The sequence below is a fragment of the Salmo salar genome, chromosome 23, assembly GCF_965601325.2.
Source record: "Salmo salar chromosome 23, fSalSal1, whole genome shotgun sequence".
Lineage (NCBI taxonomy): Eukaryota > Metazoa > Chordata > Actinopteri > Salmoniformes > Salmonidae > Salmo > Salmo salar.
Window position 1 is genome coordinate 52,838,426 of NC_138313.1, and position 14,592 is coordinate 52,853,017.

The 14,592-nt window shown below is 46.4% G+C and overlaps 1 protein-coding gene across 1 annotated transcript in view; it reads right to left on the bottom strand.

The window, feature by feature from the left end:
• Positions 1-8,074: 8,074 nt before the first annotated feature.
• The window catches only part of sema7a (semaphorin 7A (JohnMiltonHagen blood group)), a 128,571-nt gene continuing 122,053 nt past the window's right edge, over positions 8,075-14,592 (bottom strand). The window contains exons 13-14 of the mRNA XM_082968229.1: positions 13,810-13,883; positions 8,075-13,644 (exon numbers count right to left, since the gene is read on the bottom strand). Of these exons, the coding sequence (XP_082824355.1) occupies positions 13,160-13,644; positions 13,810-13,883 (559 nt within the window). The 3' untranslated portion in view covers positions 8,075-13,159. The remainder of the gene's footprint in view (positions 13,645-13,809; positions 13,884-14,592) is intronic.

Consider the following 14,592-nt stretch of genomic DNA (forward strand, 5'->3'; position numbering starts at 1 on the left):
CTCCTCCAAGCCATCGAGAGGGATGCAGCCCAACCTGATGCTCACAGGAAGGAGGATGAAGAGACCCTCTTTGCCATGAGCCTGGTGCCACAACACTGAAGAGGCTGCCTCAGCAAAGAAAAGCAGTAGTCAAGGTTAAAATGTATCTCAGTCACGTCCTGGCCAGTAAAAGGGTCATTTGTTATTGTAGTTTGGTCAGGGCGTGGCAGGGGGGTGTTTGTTATTGTAGTTTGGTCAGGGCGTGGCAGGGGGGTGTTTGTTATTGTAGTTTGGTCAGGGCGTGGCAGGGGGGTGTTTGTTATTGTAGTTTGGTCAGGGCGTGGCAGGGGGTGTTTGTTATTGTAGCTTGGTCAGGGCGTGGCAGGGGGGTGTTTGTTATTGTAGTTTGATCAGGGCGTGGCAGGGGGTGTTTGTTATTGTAGTTTGGTCAGGGCGTGGCAGGGGGGTGTTTGTTATTGTAGTTTGGTCAGGGCGTGGCAGGGGGGTGTTTGTTATTGTAGTTTGGTCAGGGCGTGGCAGGGGGGTGTTTGTTATTGTAGTTTGGTCAGGGCGTGGCAGGGGGGTGTTTGTAATTGTAGTTTGGTCAGGGCGTGGCAGGGGGTGTTTGTTATTGTAGTTTGGTCAGGGCGTGGCAGGGGGTGTTTGTTATTGTAGTTTGGTCAGGGCGTGGCAGGGGGGTGTTTGTTATTGTAGTTTGGTCAGGGCGTGGCAGGGGGGTGTTTGTTATTGTAGTTTGGTCAGGGCGTGGCAGGGGGTGTTTGTTATTGTAGTTTGGTCAGGACGTGGCAGGGGGGTGTTTGTTATTGTAGTTTGGTCAGGACGTGGCAGGGGGTGTTTGTTATTGTAGTTTGGTCAGGGCGTGGCAGGGGGGTGTTTGTTATTGTAGTTTGGTCAGGGCGTGGCAGGGGGGTGTTTGTTATTGTAGTTTGGTCAGGGCGTGGCAGGGGGGTGTTTGTTATTGTAGTTTGGTCAGGGCGTGGCAGGGGGTGTTTGTTATTGTAGTTTGGTCAGGGCGTGGCAGGGGGGTGTTTGTTATTGTAGTTTGGTCAGGACGTGGCAGGGGGTGTTTGTTATTGTAGTTTGGTCAGGGCGTGGCAGGGGGGTGTTTGTTATTGTAGTTTGGTCAGGGCGTGGCAGGGGGGTGTTTGTTATTGTAGTTTGGTCAGGGCGTGGCAGGGGGGTGTTTGTTATTGTAGTTTGGTCAGGGCGTGGCAGGGGGTGTTTGTTATTGTAGTTTGGTCAGGGCGTGGCAGGGGGGTATTTGTTATTGTAGTTTGGTCAGGGCGTGGCAGGGGGTGTTTGTTATTGTAGTTTGGTCAGGGCGTGGCAGGGGGGTGTTTGTTATTGTAGTTTGGTCAGGGCGTGGCAGGGGGGTGTTTGTTATTGTAGTTTGGTCAGGGCGTGGCAGGGGGGTGTTTGTTATTGTAGTTTGGTCAGGGCGTGGCAGGGGGTGTTTGTTATTGTAGTTTGGTCAGGGCGTGGCAGGGGGTGTTTGTTATTGTAGTTTGGTCAGGGCGTGGCAGGGGGGTGTTTGTTATTGTAGTTTGGTCAGGGCGTGGCAGGGGGGTGTTTGTTATTGTAGTTTGGTCAGGGCGTGGCAGGGGGTGTTTGTTATTGTAGTTTGGTCAGGGCGTGGCAGGGGGTGTTTGTTATTGTAGTTTGGTCAGGGCGTGGCAGGGGGGTGTTTGTTATTGTAGTTTGGTCAGGGCGTGGCAGGGGGGTGTTTGTTATTGTAGTTTGGTCAGGGCGTGGCAGGGGGTGTTTGTTATTGTAGTTTGGTCAGGGCGTGGCAGGGGGGTGTTTGTTATTGTAGTTTGGTCAGGACGTGGCAGGGGGGTGTTTGTTATTGTAGTTTGGTCAGGACATGGCAGGGGGTGTTTGTTATTGTAGTTTGGTCAGGACGTGGCAGGGGGGTGTTTGTTATTGTAGTTTGGTCAGGGCGTGGCAGGGGGTGTTTGTTCTGTGTGTTTTGGTTTTTTTTTGGTTCTAGGGGATTTTGGTTCTAGTTTTCTATTTCTATGTTTCTTTTTCTATGTTGTGGCCATGTATGGCTTCCAATCAGAGGCAGGTGTTTTTTCGTTGTCTCTGATTGGAAGCCATACTTAGGCAGCCTGTTTTTTCCTGTGTTTTTGTGGGTGGTTGCTTTCTGCGTAGTCTGTGTACCTTGCAGAACTGTTGTTTGTCGGTTCATTGTTTTCGTTTAAGTGTTCACTTTATTAAGTACTTAAAGAAGATGAGCACTATACCTGCTGCGTTTTGGTCCCCCTTTCATCGACACATGTGACAATCAGCTGCTTTTCACAGCTGAGTTCAATGTTAAAAAAAAATGTTTTTCTCTACATCACAGGTAGTGTCATAAGTGTTGCGAGAGTGAAGTAAAGTAGGTCATTTTTACATTATACTCATGTAGGCTAATTGGTATTAATATGAGGTAAATGTATAGCTGTTGTTTCTAGGTTAGAAAATGTCCCCAAACAACAGTTTGCTGTTTAAATATTTGCCTGTCATATTCATCTTTTGATCTGAAATACAAATTCCATGAGTAAACAGCGAGTATTACCAACTTTACCGCACTGTTCCTATATTTATGCCTCTAACTACACTATACAAGCAGTATTTAGTTAACATAAATCTCACCTTCTATGGTGTCATATCATGTTAAGCTTGTATGTGTTGTTTTTCTCTTCCCTTCCAGAGATGGAGTCAATTTAGGTGAGCAGCTCACAGGAAGGACAGGAAGAGGAGAGCCAGCTCACAGGAAGGACAGGAAGAGGAGAGCCAGCTCACAGGAAGGACAGGAAGAGGAGAGCCAGCTCACAGGAAGGACAGGACGAGGAGAGCCAGCTCACAGGAAGGACAGGAAGAGGAGAGCCAGCTCACAGGAAGGACAGGACGAGGAGAGCCAGCTCACAGGAAGGACAGGACGAGGAGAGCCAGCTCACAGGAAGGACAGGAAGAGGAGAGCCAGCTCACAGGAAGGACAGGAAGAGGAGAGCCAGCTCACAGGAAGGACAGGAAGAGGAGAGCCAGCTCACAGGAAGGACAGGACGAGGAGAGCCAGCTCACAGGAAGGACAGGAAGAGGAGAGCCAGCTCACAGGAAGGACAGGACGAGGAGAGCCAGCTCACAGGAAGGACAGGACGAGGAGAGCCAGCTCACAGGAAGGACAGGACGAGGAGAGCCAGCTCACAGGAAGGACAGGACGAGGAGAGCCAGCTCACAGGAAGGACAGGACGAGGTGAGCCAGCTCACAGGAAGGACAGGAAGAGGAGAGCCAGCTCACAGGAAGGACAGGAAGAGGAGAGCCAGCTCACAGGAAGGACAGGAAGAGGAGAGCCAGCTCACAGGAAGGACAGGAAGAGGAGAGCCAGCTCACAGGAAGGACAGGAAGAGGAGAGCCAGCTCACAGGAAGGACAGGACGAGGAGAGCCAGCTCACAGGAAGGACAGGACGAGGAGAGCCAGCTCACAGGAAGGACAGGACGAGGAGAGCCAGCTCACAGGAAGGACAGGACGAGGAGAGCCAGCTCACAGGAAGGACAGGAAGAGGAGAGCCAGCTCACAGGAAGGACAGGAAGAGGAGAGCCAGCTCACAGGAAGGACAGGAAGACGAGAGCCAGCTCACAGGAAGGACAGGAAGAGGAGAGCCAGCTCACAGGAAGGACAGGAAGAGGAGAGCCAGCTCACAGGAAGGACAGGAAGAGGAGAGCCAGCTCACAGGAAGGACAGGAAGAGGAGAGCCAGCTCACAGGAAGGACAGGAAGAGGAGAGGAGTTGTCTGGTTGTTGTTTTTGACCTCCCCCGTTGTACCTTTCTTCCCACACATGTCCGTTCCATTTAAATTCAGTCAATTCATAAAGTAATTTGTTTATAAAGTCTTAGGATAACATTCATTATTAGTGTTATATAGATTTCTGAATTGACAGAATTGAAAGTCAATACAACAGAGAATACACAGACGCTCTTGTTGGTCTCTGACGAGACTAAAGGTCAATATATTTATTTAATTTAAAACCACTTGAAAACGAGGGTGTTGAAACTGTTTGTGAAGTTATGTTCCATCGACTGGTCCAAGACGTCCAGGAGCCACACGCACGCACGCACGCACGCACGCACGCACGCACGCACGCACACACACACACACACACACACACACACACACACACACACACACACACACCCTCCACTCTGTACCCTGCCCTTTTTCTCTTTATGGCCATGTCTGCAGTTCCCCTACTACGTCTGGGCTTTATGAGTAGAGTCCTTGTATCTGTCTAAAGTTCCCCTACTACGTCTGGGCTTTATGAGTAGAGTCCCTGTATCTGTCTGCAGTTCCCCTACTACGTCTGGGCTTTATGAGTAGAGTCCCTGTATCTGTCTGCAGTTCCCCTACTACGTCTGGGCTTTATGAGTAGAGTCCTTGTATCTGTCTGCAGTTCCCCTACTACGTCTGGGCTTTATGAGTAGAGTCCTTGTATCTGTCTGCAGTTCCCCTACTACGTCTGGGCTTTATGAGTAGAGTCCTTGTATCTGTCTGCAGTTCCCCTACTACGTCTGGGCTTTATGAGTAGAGTCCCTGTATCTGTCTGCAGTTCCCCTACTACGTCTGGGCTTTATGAGTAGAGTCCCTGTATCTGTCTGCAGTTCCCCTACTACGTCTGGGCTTTATGAGTAGAGTCCCTGTATCTGTCTGCAGTTCCCCTACTACGTCTGGGCTTTATGAGTAGAGTCCTTGTATCTGTCTGCAGTTCCCCTACTACGTCTGGGCTTTATGAGTAGAGTCTCTGTATCTGTCTGCAGTTCCCCTACTACGTCTGGGCTTTATGAGTAGAGTCCCTGTATCTGTCTGCAGTTCCCCTACTACGTCTGGGCTTTATGAGTAGAGTCCTTGTATCTGTCTGCAGTTCCCCTACTACGTCTGGGCTTTATGAGTAGAGTCCTTGTATCTGTCTGCAGTTCCCCTACTATGTCTGGGCTTTATGAGTAGAGTCCTTGTATCTGTCTGCAGTTCCCCTACTACGTCTGGGCTTTATGAGTAGAGTCCTTGTATCTGTCTAAAGTTCCCCTACTACGTCTGGGCTTTATGAGTAGAGTCCTTGTATCTGTCTGCAGTTCCCCTACTACGTCTGGGCTTTATGAGTAGAGTCCCTGTATCTGTCTGCAGTTCCCCTACTACGTCTGGGCTTTATGAGTAGAGTCCTTGTATCTGTCTGCAGTTCCCCTACTACGTCTGGGCTTTATGAGTAGAGTCCCTGTATCTGTCTGCAGTTCCCCTACTACGTCTGGGCTTTATGAGTAGAGTCCTTGTATCTGTCTGCAGTTCCCCTACTATGTCTGGGCTTTATGAGTAGAGTCCTTGTATCTGTCTGCAGTTCCCCTACTACGTCTGGGCTTTATGAGTAGAGTCCCTGTATCTGTCTAAAGTTCCCCTACTACGTCTGGGCTTTATGAGTAGAGTCCTTGTATCTGTCTGCAGTTCCCCTACTACGTCTGGGCTTTATGAGTAGAGTCCTTGTATATGTCTGCAGTTCCCCTACTACGTCTGGGCTTTATGAGTAGAGTCCTTGTATCTGTCTGCAGGTCCCCTACTACGTCTGGGCTTTATGAGTAGAGTCCCTGTATCTGTCTGCAGTTCCCCTACTACGTCTGGGCTTTATGAGTAGAGTCCTTGTATCTGTCTGCAGTTCCCCTACTACGTCTGGGCTTTATGAGTAGAGTCCTTGTATCTGTCTGCAGTTGTGCCAAAAAAATACATGCTCTCGTTGTTCTCTTACAGATTACAGTCTACACATTCATTTTTTTTAAAATATTTACAAGCACACACACCTCTTTCAATAGTTTTTTTATTTATTTTTTTAACATTTTTACAACACACATACCTGTCATGTTCTTTCCTGTACTTTAATATTTATTAAATTATGATGTTTTCATAGTCAAGTTGTTTATTAAAATCTCATTTAGACTTAATCTGCTCATTTCTTCCGTACACCTTTGCAGATCTAAGACAAGATGAAAGTTAAAAAAAACACATTCTCTTCCTAATTTGTATTTCTTTCCCCCCCCCTGTATTTTGTCAGGCCAGTGAACGTGGTGGTAAACTGTATTATTTGTATGGACCCTAGGTTACCATTTCCCTTAGTTATCATACTAACTGTATGTCGTATAACCTTAGTTAGTGCTCCTGCTCACCTGATGTACCATGCCAGGTGTGGTCTTTATACCTGATGTACCATGCCAGGTGTGTATAATACTGACGTTAATGGGAGAGGGTGGTCTTTACACCTGATGTACCATGCCAGGTGTGTATAATACTGACGTTAATGGAGAGGGTGGTCTTTACACCTGATGTACCATGCCAGGTGTGTATAATACTGACGTTAATGGGAGAGGGTGGTCTTTACACCTGATGTACCATGCCAGGTGTATATAATACTGACGTTAATGAGAGAGGGAAGGGGTTAACAATGCCTTGAAACAGTACAATTCAGTCTATGACTATATCATTAAACTGTAGCCCAGGCCAACTCTACTCTTAGAAAGAATGGTACTATCTACTGAAAAGAGTTCTCCGGCTGTCCCCATAGGAGAACCCTTTTTGGTTCCTGGTAGAACCCTTTTGGTTCCAAGTAGAACCCTATTGGTTCCAGGTAGAACCCTTTTGGTTCCAAGTAGAACCCTATTGGTTCCAAGTAGAACCCTTTTGGTTCCAAGTAGAACCCTATTGGTTCCAGGTAGAACCCGGCCGTGCCCTTTGGTTCCAGGTAGAACCCTTTTGGTTCCAAGTAGAACCCTTTTGGTTCCAAGTAGAACCCTATTGGTTCCAGGTAGAACCCGTTTGGTTCCAAGTAGAACCCTTTTGGTTCCAAGTAGAACCCTATTGGTTCCAGGTAGAACCCTATTGGTTCCAAGTGGGACTGTAAAAAAATGCTGATATTGTTTATGTTTCCACCGATTGTATGGTTTTCAATGAGCATCATCCAGTCCTTACCATAGTCCTCGCTAGGAACCAAGAAGTCGTCCAACTGAAAAGGAGAAACGAACAACAACGCGACACTCCAAAGGATCCAAGGATTTGATGCTGCCGAAAGTAACACAGCTACTCTGAAACAACCTTCACACAACCCTGGAACAATGTTACCTTCACCCCAACCCTTTGAAGGGGGGGGGGGGGTTCGAGACCTTCTGATGCAGCCCCACCCCAGGATTTAACAATGCTGTCTGCTACACCCAACTCTGGACACAACGTCTCAGCCCTTTTTTACATCCCCCTACGCTGCTATCAGAGGTCGTGCACGTGCACACGTGTGTGTGTGTGTGTGTGTGTGTGTGTGCGTGTGTGTGTGTAAAACGCTGACTGTAGGGGGAATGTGGGTTTATCAAACAGCTGCTGTTGAGGAAAAACACTGCTGTGGTTGCAGAACAGAATCTATGAACGAGGGTATGAACGAGGGTATGAACGACAGTATTGTATTGTCAACAACAGAGGTTAGAATCAGCTAGTCGGAGCTGGTTTGTTTGACTGGAATCGTTACACAGGGCTAGAGGACCACAATAGTCATTCTCCGAACAGGAAGAGGAGACTCGAGGCTCTCTTCAATCCGGCATCGCTGAATGTGAAGGTAGAAACATGCAAAGGTCATATTTTTCAGATTGAACCGACATGTGCAGAGTTCAACGTTAACGAAATCCCCAGGACTGATGTAATTAGGAGTCATGGCAACCATACCCCTTCCATCCCCCCCCCCCCCTCAGCTGTAGAATTAGGCCAAATTCGCCATGTTGTGTAACCTACCGTTGTCTCCCCGGGGGGGGGGGGGGGGTTAAATTCTGTAGCCTCCTGGCCAGAGACGTTTCGATTCCAAGCCAGCTCTGGCTTAATTCCAGGATCTTTATTAAAGTGACCTGGGGTTGGGACAGATTGTATTCACCACTGACGGATACCGGCGGCTACCTGGATCTCAGACAGCGTGGGAAAGGAAGGATTGTTAAACTGTTTATAACAACATGGTAATCCGAACACGCACGCACGCACGCACGCACGCACACACACACACACACACACAAACAATCAGAAGTGAAACTCACACACTTTATTCAGATACTAAATGCACACATCAACATTTCAGTGAAACAAGCATTTATTTCTTAGCTAATGGTGAGAAACCCCCTCAAAAAATGTACAAGTCATTCCAAAATGTTTTCCTTTGACCATCCTCTTGGGACAAGGGCTAACCAAATGAAGGAACAACCGAACCAAACTCAAAACAAAGGAAAAGGAGAGGGAGTCTGTTTGATCCAGAACCCCTTTGTTGCTGTGACCTTTGTGATTACATGGATGAGTCCTACTGTATTCCTGTGAGACATGTTGACTCCATTTGAGGACAATGTAGTCCCGTGTGGCTCAGTTGGTAGAGCATGGTGTTTTGCAACGCCAGGGTTGTGGGTTTGATTCCCACGGGGGGACCATTACGGGAAGAAAAAAATAATAATTAAAAAAAAAAAATGTATGAAATGAATTCACTACTGTAAGTCGCTCTGGATAAGAGTGTCTGCTAAAATGACTCAAATGTAAATGTGACTATGAAGGGTTTAAATGTGGGGACATGTTGATTCCAGTGAAGGACTATGGAGGGTTTAAAGTGACACAAGTGATTAAATGACACAGAAAATAATAGCTCCCAAATCAGACACTGCTCTGTCATTAAAATATGACGGTAATCTACAAGATGAACTCTCTGTTGAAAACTGTACTTTGTTTTTCATAATATCCAACTTTAGGTTCATCAGACCGTTCCTGCCTTCCTGCACGCTGGGATCTTCTCACATCTGAGATATTGCCTCACAAGCAGGAGCTACGATTCTGAAACCAATTGAAACTCTAAACTCTAACAAACAAACACTGTTTGAAGATCCCAGCGTGCAGGAAGGCAGGAACGGTCTGATAATAAACCAAACAGTTTACCACCATTGTCATTTACAAACATAATTTATTTAGTCTGGATAACTTAAAGCAGTATGTAGATGCAAGCCTTGTCTTTAAGATCCTGCATGGTCTTGGCCCTCCACCCCTTAACCGGCATGTCATGCTCAAGGAAAGCACCTCCAGGATAACAAGAGGCAGTAACTAGGAGGGGGAAACGTTATCCCTTTTCGACACAGTAAAATCGGCCAAAAGGCTCTTCTCTATTAGAGCTACAATATGCTGGAAATGCAACGCCCACGGACTTGAGAAGCTGCACTGATTACCGCACTTTTATATGTAAATTGAAAACACGGCTAAAATCTATCCAAACCTGTACACACGAGTTATCGATGGTTCCTCATATGTCAGACGACGGTTGATGATGGACTTGTTCTTGTCGTTAGAATGATATATTATATATTATTGGATGTAATGTATTGGTATTTTGTATTGTTTTAGTGAGTATGTGTATAGCTGCTGTGTAAATTGTCCTTACCTGTCCTGGTGCTAATTAGCTTTTGGCTAACCCCGGCACATTTACATGGATGTTGAATTATCGTAATATTGATGTTGATTAAAGGTGGAACCAATAAATAAACCAATAAATAAATAAAACAAACAACATACTGTTTGATATTATGACAGGCTAACTGCAAATACCTGGGTGTCTGGTTAGACTGTAAACTCTCCTTCCAGACTCACATTAAGCATCTCCAATCCAAAATTAAATCTAGAATCGGATTCCTATTTCGCAACAAAGCATCCTTCACTCATGCTGCCAAACATATCCTCGTAAAACTGACCATCCTACCAATCCTCGACTTCGGCAATGTCATTTACAAAATAGCCTCCAACACTCTACTCAACAAACTGGATGTAGTCTATCACAGTGCCATCCGTTTTGTCACCAAAGCCTCATATACTACCCACCACTGCGACCTGTATGCTCTCGTTGGCTGGTCCTCGCTACATGTTAGTCGCCAAACCCACTGGCTCCAGGTCATCTATAAGTCTTTGCTAGGCAAATCCCCACCTTATCTCAGCTCAATGGTCACCATAGCAACACCCACCCGTAGCACGCGCTCCAGCAGGTATATCTCTCTGGTCATCCCCAAAGCCAATTCCTCCTTCGGCCGCCTTTCCTTCCAGTTCTCTGCTGCCAATGACTAGAACAAATTGCAAAAATCACTGAAGCTGGAGACTCATATCTCCCTCACTAACTTTAAGCATCAGCTATCAGAGCAGCTCACAGATCACTGCACCTGTACATAGCCCATCTGTAAACAGCCCATCCAACTACCTCATCCCCATACTGTATTTATTTATTTATCTTGCTCCTTTGCACCCCAGTATCTCTACTTGCACATTCATCTTCTGCACATCTATCACTCCAGTGTTTAATTGCTAAATTGGAATTACTTCTCCACTACGGCCTATTTATTGCCTTACCTCCCTAATCTTACCTCATTTGCACTCACTGTACATAGATTTTTCTACTGTATTATTGACTGTACATTTGTTTATTCCATGTGTAACTCTGTGTTGTTGTTTGTGTCGCACTGCTTTGCTTTATCTTGGCCAGGTCGCAGTTGTAAATGAGAACTTGTTCTCAACTTGCCTACCTGGTTAAATAAAGGTGAAATAGATATATATATATATATATATATTTAATAAATAAAAATGCTGTTGCTCACTGGTCTATCAAGTCTGTATGGTCCCTGAGGAGGATGGTCCTCCTCTTCCTCCACTGATACAGACCCAGTTGTCCTTATTCAGTCCTGCTCCATCCTTGTGGTGCCAAAAACATGATTTACCCACAAGCACTTGGGTGGTTGCGTGTCTATGTGTGCGTGTGTGTGTGTGCACGCTTCTGTGAGTGTGTTCAGCCTCATAACTCAATGACACATGGAGGAGGAGGATGATACTGCGACGTGTTGATGTTGTGAAGAGTCCATCTCTCAGGAATATTTGCTTCTACACCTGCATTGCTTGCTGTTTGAGGTTTTAGGCTGGGTTTCTGTACAGCACTTTGAGATATCAGCTGATGTAAGAAGGGCTATATAAATACATTTTGATTTTGATATTTCTCAGGAAAAGGGTTAGTGTTAACTATTCTCTTGTTGTTTCGCCCTAGAGACCACCCCACCCTTTCCCCTTACCATATCTCAACTGTTATCAGAGGGTGTGTCTGGATCTGGGCCAAGCTGTCGCATGTCATTGCCAAGTCTCAGTGGGTACAAAAGGCCAGGGCTTACAACAAATACACAGAGTCAGTACTATGACAGAGTCAGTAGCGCTGGACCATGCTAACGCGACGGGAGTCTGTACGACAGAGCCTCTTTTAAACCTGTTTACCCCCAAGTGACTAACAATATAACTGTCCCTAACTACTCTGATCCTGAGCCTTCAGCCCTGGATCATGTGGTTATTTCTGGAGGGATTTTTCCTTCCACCAAGAGTCCTGCTGCTATCTAACAAAAGCGGTAAAGAAAGTGCTCTGGCTCCTGCTATCTAACATCCCCTTTTAGAAAGTTAAACTTTCTCCCATAACCCCCCACCCCCCTTATGCCTTCGGAAAGTATTCAGATCCCTTGACTTTTTCCTTTTTGTTTTTTTTACATTACAGCCTTATTCTAAAATGGATGAAATAGCTTCTTTTTACTCAGCAGTCTACACACAAAACCCCATAATGACAAAGCGAAAAACAGGTTTGCAAAAAAAACAAAAATAAAACTGAAATATCACATTTACATAAGTATTCAGACCCTTTACTCAGTACTTTGTTGAAGCACCTTTGGCTGCGATTACAGCCTCGAGTTTTCTTGGGTATGACGCTACGAGCTTGGCACACCTGTATTTGGGGGGTTTCTCCCATTCTTCTCTGCAGATCCTCTCAAGATCTGTCAGGTTGGATGGGGAGCGTCGCTGCACAGCTATTTTCAGGTCTCTCCAGAGATGTTCATTAGGGTTCAAGTCTGGGCTCTGGCAGGGCCACTGAAGGACATTCAGAGACTTGTCCGGAAACCACTCCTGTGTTGTCTTGGCTGTGTGCTTAGGATAGTTGTCCTGTTGGAAGGTGAACCTTCGCCCCAGTCTGAGGTCCTGAGTGCTCTGGAACAGGTTTTCATCAAGGATCTCTCTGTACTTTGCTCCGTTCATCTTTCCCTCAATCCTGACTAGTCTCCCATTCCCTGCCGTTGAAAAACATTCCCACAGCATGATGCTGCCACCTCCATGCTTCAGCGTAGGGATGGTGCCAGGTTTCCTGCAGACATGATTGTTTCAAGTTCAATATTGTTTCTCATGGTCTGAGAGTCCTTTAAGTGCATTTTAGCAAACTCCAAGCGGGCTGTCATGTGCCTTTTACTGAGGAGTGGCTTCCGTCTGGCCACTCTACCATAAAGGCCTGATTGGTGGAGTGCTACAGAGATGGTTGTCCTTCTGGAAGGTTCTCCCATCTCCACAGAGGAACTCTGGAGCGCTGTCAGAGTGACCATCTGGTTCTTGGTCACCTCCCTGACAAAGGCCCTTCTCCCCCGATTGCTCAGTTTGGTCGGGCGGCCAGCTCTACGAAGAGTCTTAGCAGTTCCAAACTTCTTCCATTTAAGAACGATGGAGGCCACTGTGTTCTTGGGGACCTTCAATGCTGCAGACATTTTTTGGTATCCTTCCCCAGATCTGTGCCTCGACACAATCCTGTCTCAGAGCTCTACGGACAATTCCTTCGACCTCATGGCTTGGTTTTTACTCTGACATGCACTGTCAACTGTGGGACCTTATATAGACAGGTGTGTGCCTTTCCAAATCATGTCCAATCAATTGAATTGACAACAGGTGGACTCCAATCAAGTTGTAGAAACATCTCAAGGATGATCAATGGAAACAGGATGCACCTGAGCTCAATTTAAAGTCTCATAGCAAAGGGTCTGAATACTTATGTAAATAAGGTATTTCTGATTTTTAATACATTAGCAAAACATTTTTAGAAACCTGTTTTTGCCTTGACATTATGGGGTATTGTGTGTAGATTGATGAGGATATTTATTTTTATTTAATCCATTTTAGAATAAGCCTGTAACGCAACAGAATGTGGAAAAAAGGTCAAGGGGGTCTGAATACTTTCTGAATGCGCTGTAGATCCGTTACAGAGTACAGATGTAAAAGGGTCATATCACGATGAAATCCACGTGGACGTGATTTATTGCAGAAGTTGCACGACAACGTGCAAAGCTGCAAAGGTCACGAAACATCCCGCCTGCATTACCATAACCGCTCCGTTGTTCTCAGAGTCCTGTACGTCAGTACTGGCGGGTCTCACCGGTCTGGCAGGCCTGCTGATTACGCTTGGGTTGTGGTTACTCAGCAGCTGTGTAGCTCGGACCACCCTCACCACCCTGGTATAGTCTCTCTCCTTTGAGACACACTGATAGTGCCCATAGTGCTCTGTCTGCATGGAGGGGATGAGATGGAGACAGCTGGCCTGTAGCCTCAGACAGGGGAGTGTCTTGCCCAGGTGTTCCCAGCTGTAGTGGGCGTGGTAGGAGTCTACGGGACAGGACAGGTAGAAGGGGACGTCCAGGGGCACAGAGTGGACCGATGCGCCGAGGGCGTTCAGCGACGAGGAGGGCGGCCCGGAGGGCTGGGTGTTACGTCTGGTCCTGTTGGTGGTGGGCTTCTTTGGTTCTGGAGAAAGAGTTGGAGAAATGTATTTAACAAAGTAGGGGAATGAAAAATCGAGCCTATTCATTCAATACATTCCAAATCAACTAACAGTGGTCCAGGCATCAGATTGACTGATTGACTGAATTATATTATTATCAGTGTGTGAGACGTCGATGTACAGTATACCTTCTGGTATTTTAACTTCTGCTGTTTTAAGGCACACATTAGTTTCTCCTCCATCGATATTTTGAATGCCTCCCCTATGGAAAGAAAAAACAACATTTTAATCACAACATTCAGTTCACTAAGACTATCACTAACGCTATATCAGTTTAGATACAGTAGACAGCAATGCTAGGTATATAAAGAAGAACCAAAAGTGATCCTGCCAGTTACTGTAAAAGGCTCTTTGGGGTCTAGGCTGGTTACTGTAAAAGGCTCTTTGGGGTCTAGGCCGGTTACTGTAAAAGGCTCTTTGGGGTCTAGGCTGGTTACTGTAAATGGTTACTGTAAAAGGCTCTTTGGGGTCTAGGCTGGTTACTGTAAAAGGCTCTTTGGGGTCTAGGCCGGTTACTGTAAAAGGCTCTTTGGGGTCTAGGCTGGTTACTGTAAAAGGCTCTTTGGGGTCTAGGCCGGTTACTGTAAAAGGCTCTTTGGGGTCTAGGCCGGTTACTGTAAAAGGCTCTTTGGGGCCTAGGCCGGTTACTGTAAAAGGCTCTTTGGGGTCTAGGCTGGTTACTGTAAAAGGCTCTTTGGGGTCTAGGCCGGTTACTGTAAAAGGCTCTTTGGGGTCTAGGCCGGTTACTGTAAAAGGCTCTTTGGGGTCTAGGCTGGTTACTGTAAAAGGCTCTTTGGGGTCTAGGCCGGTTACTGTAAAAGGCTCTTTGGGGTCTAGGCCGGTTACTGTAAAAGGCTCTTTGGGGTCTAGGTCAGTTACTGTAAAAGGCTCTTTGGTGTCTAGGCCGGTTA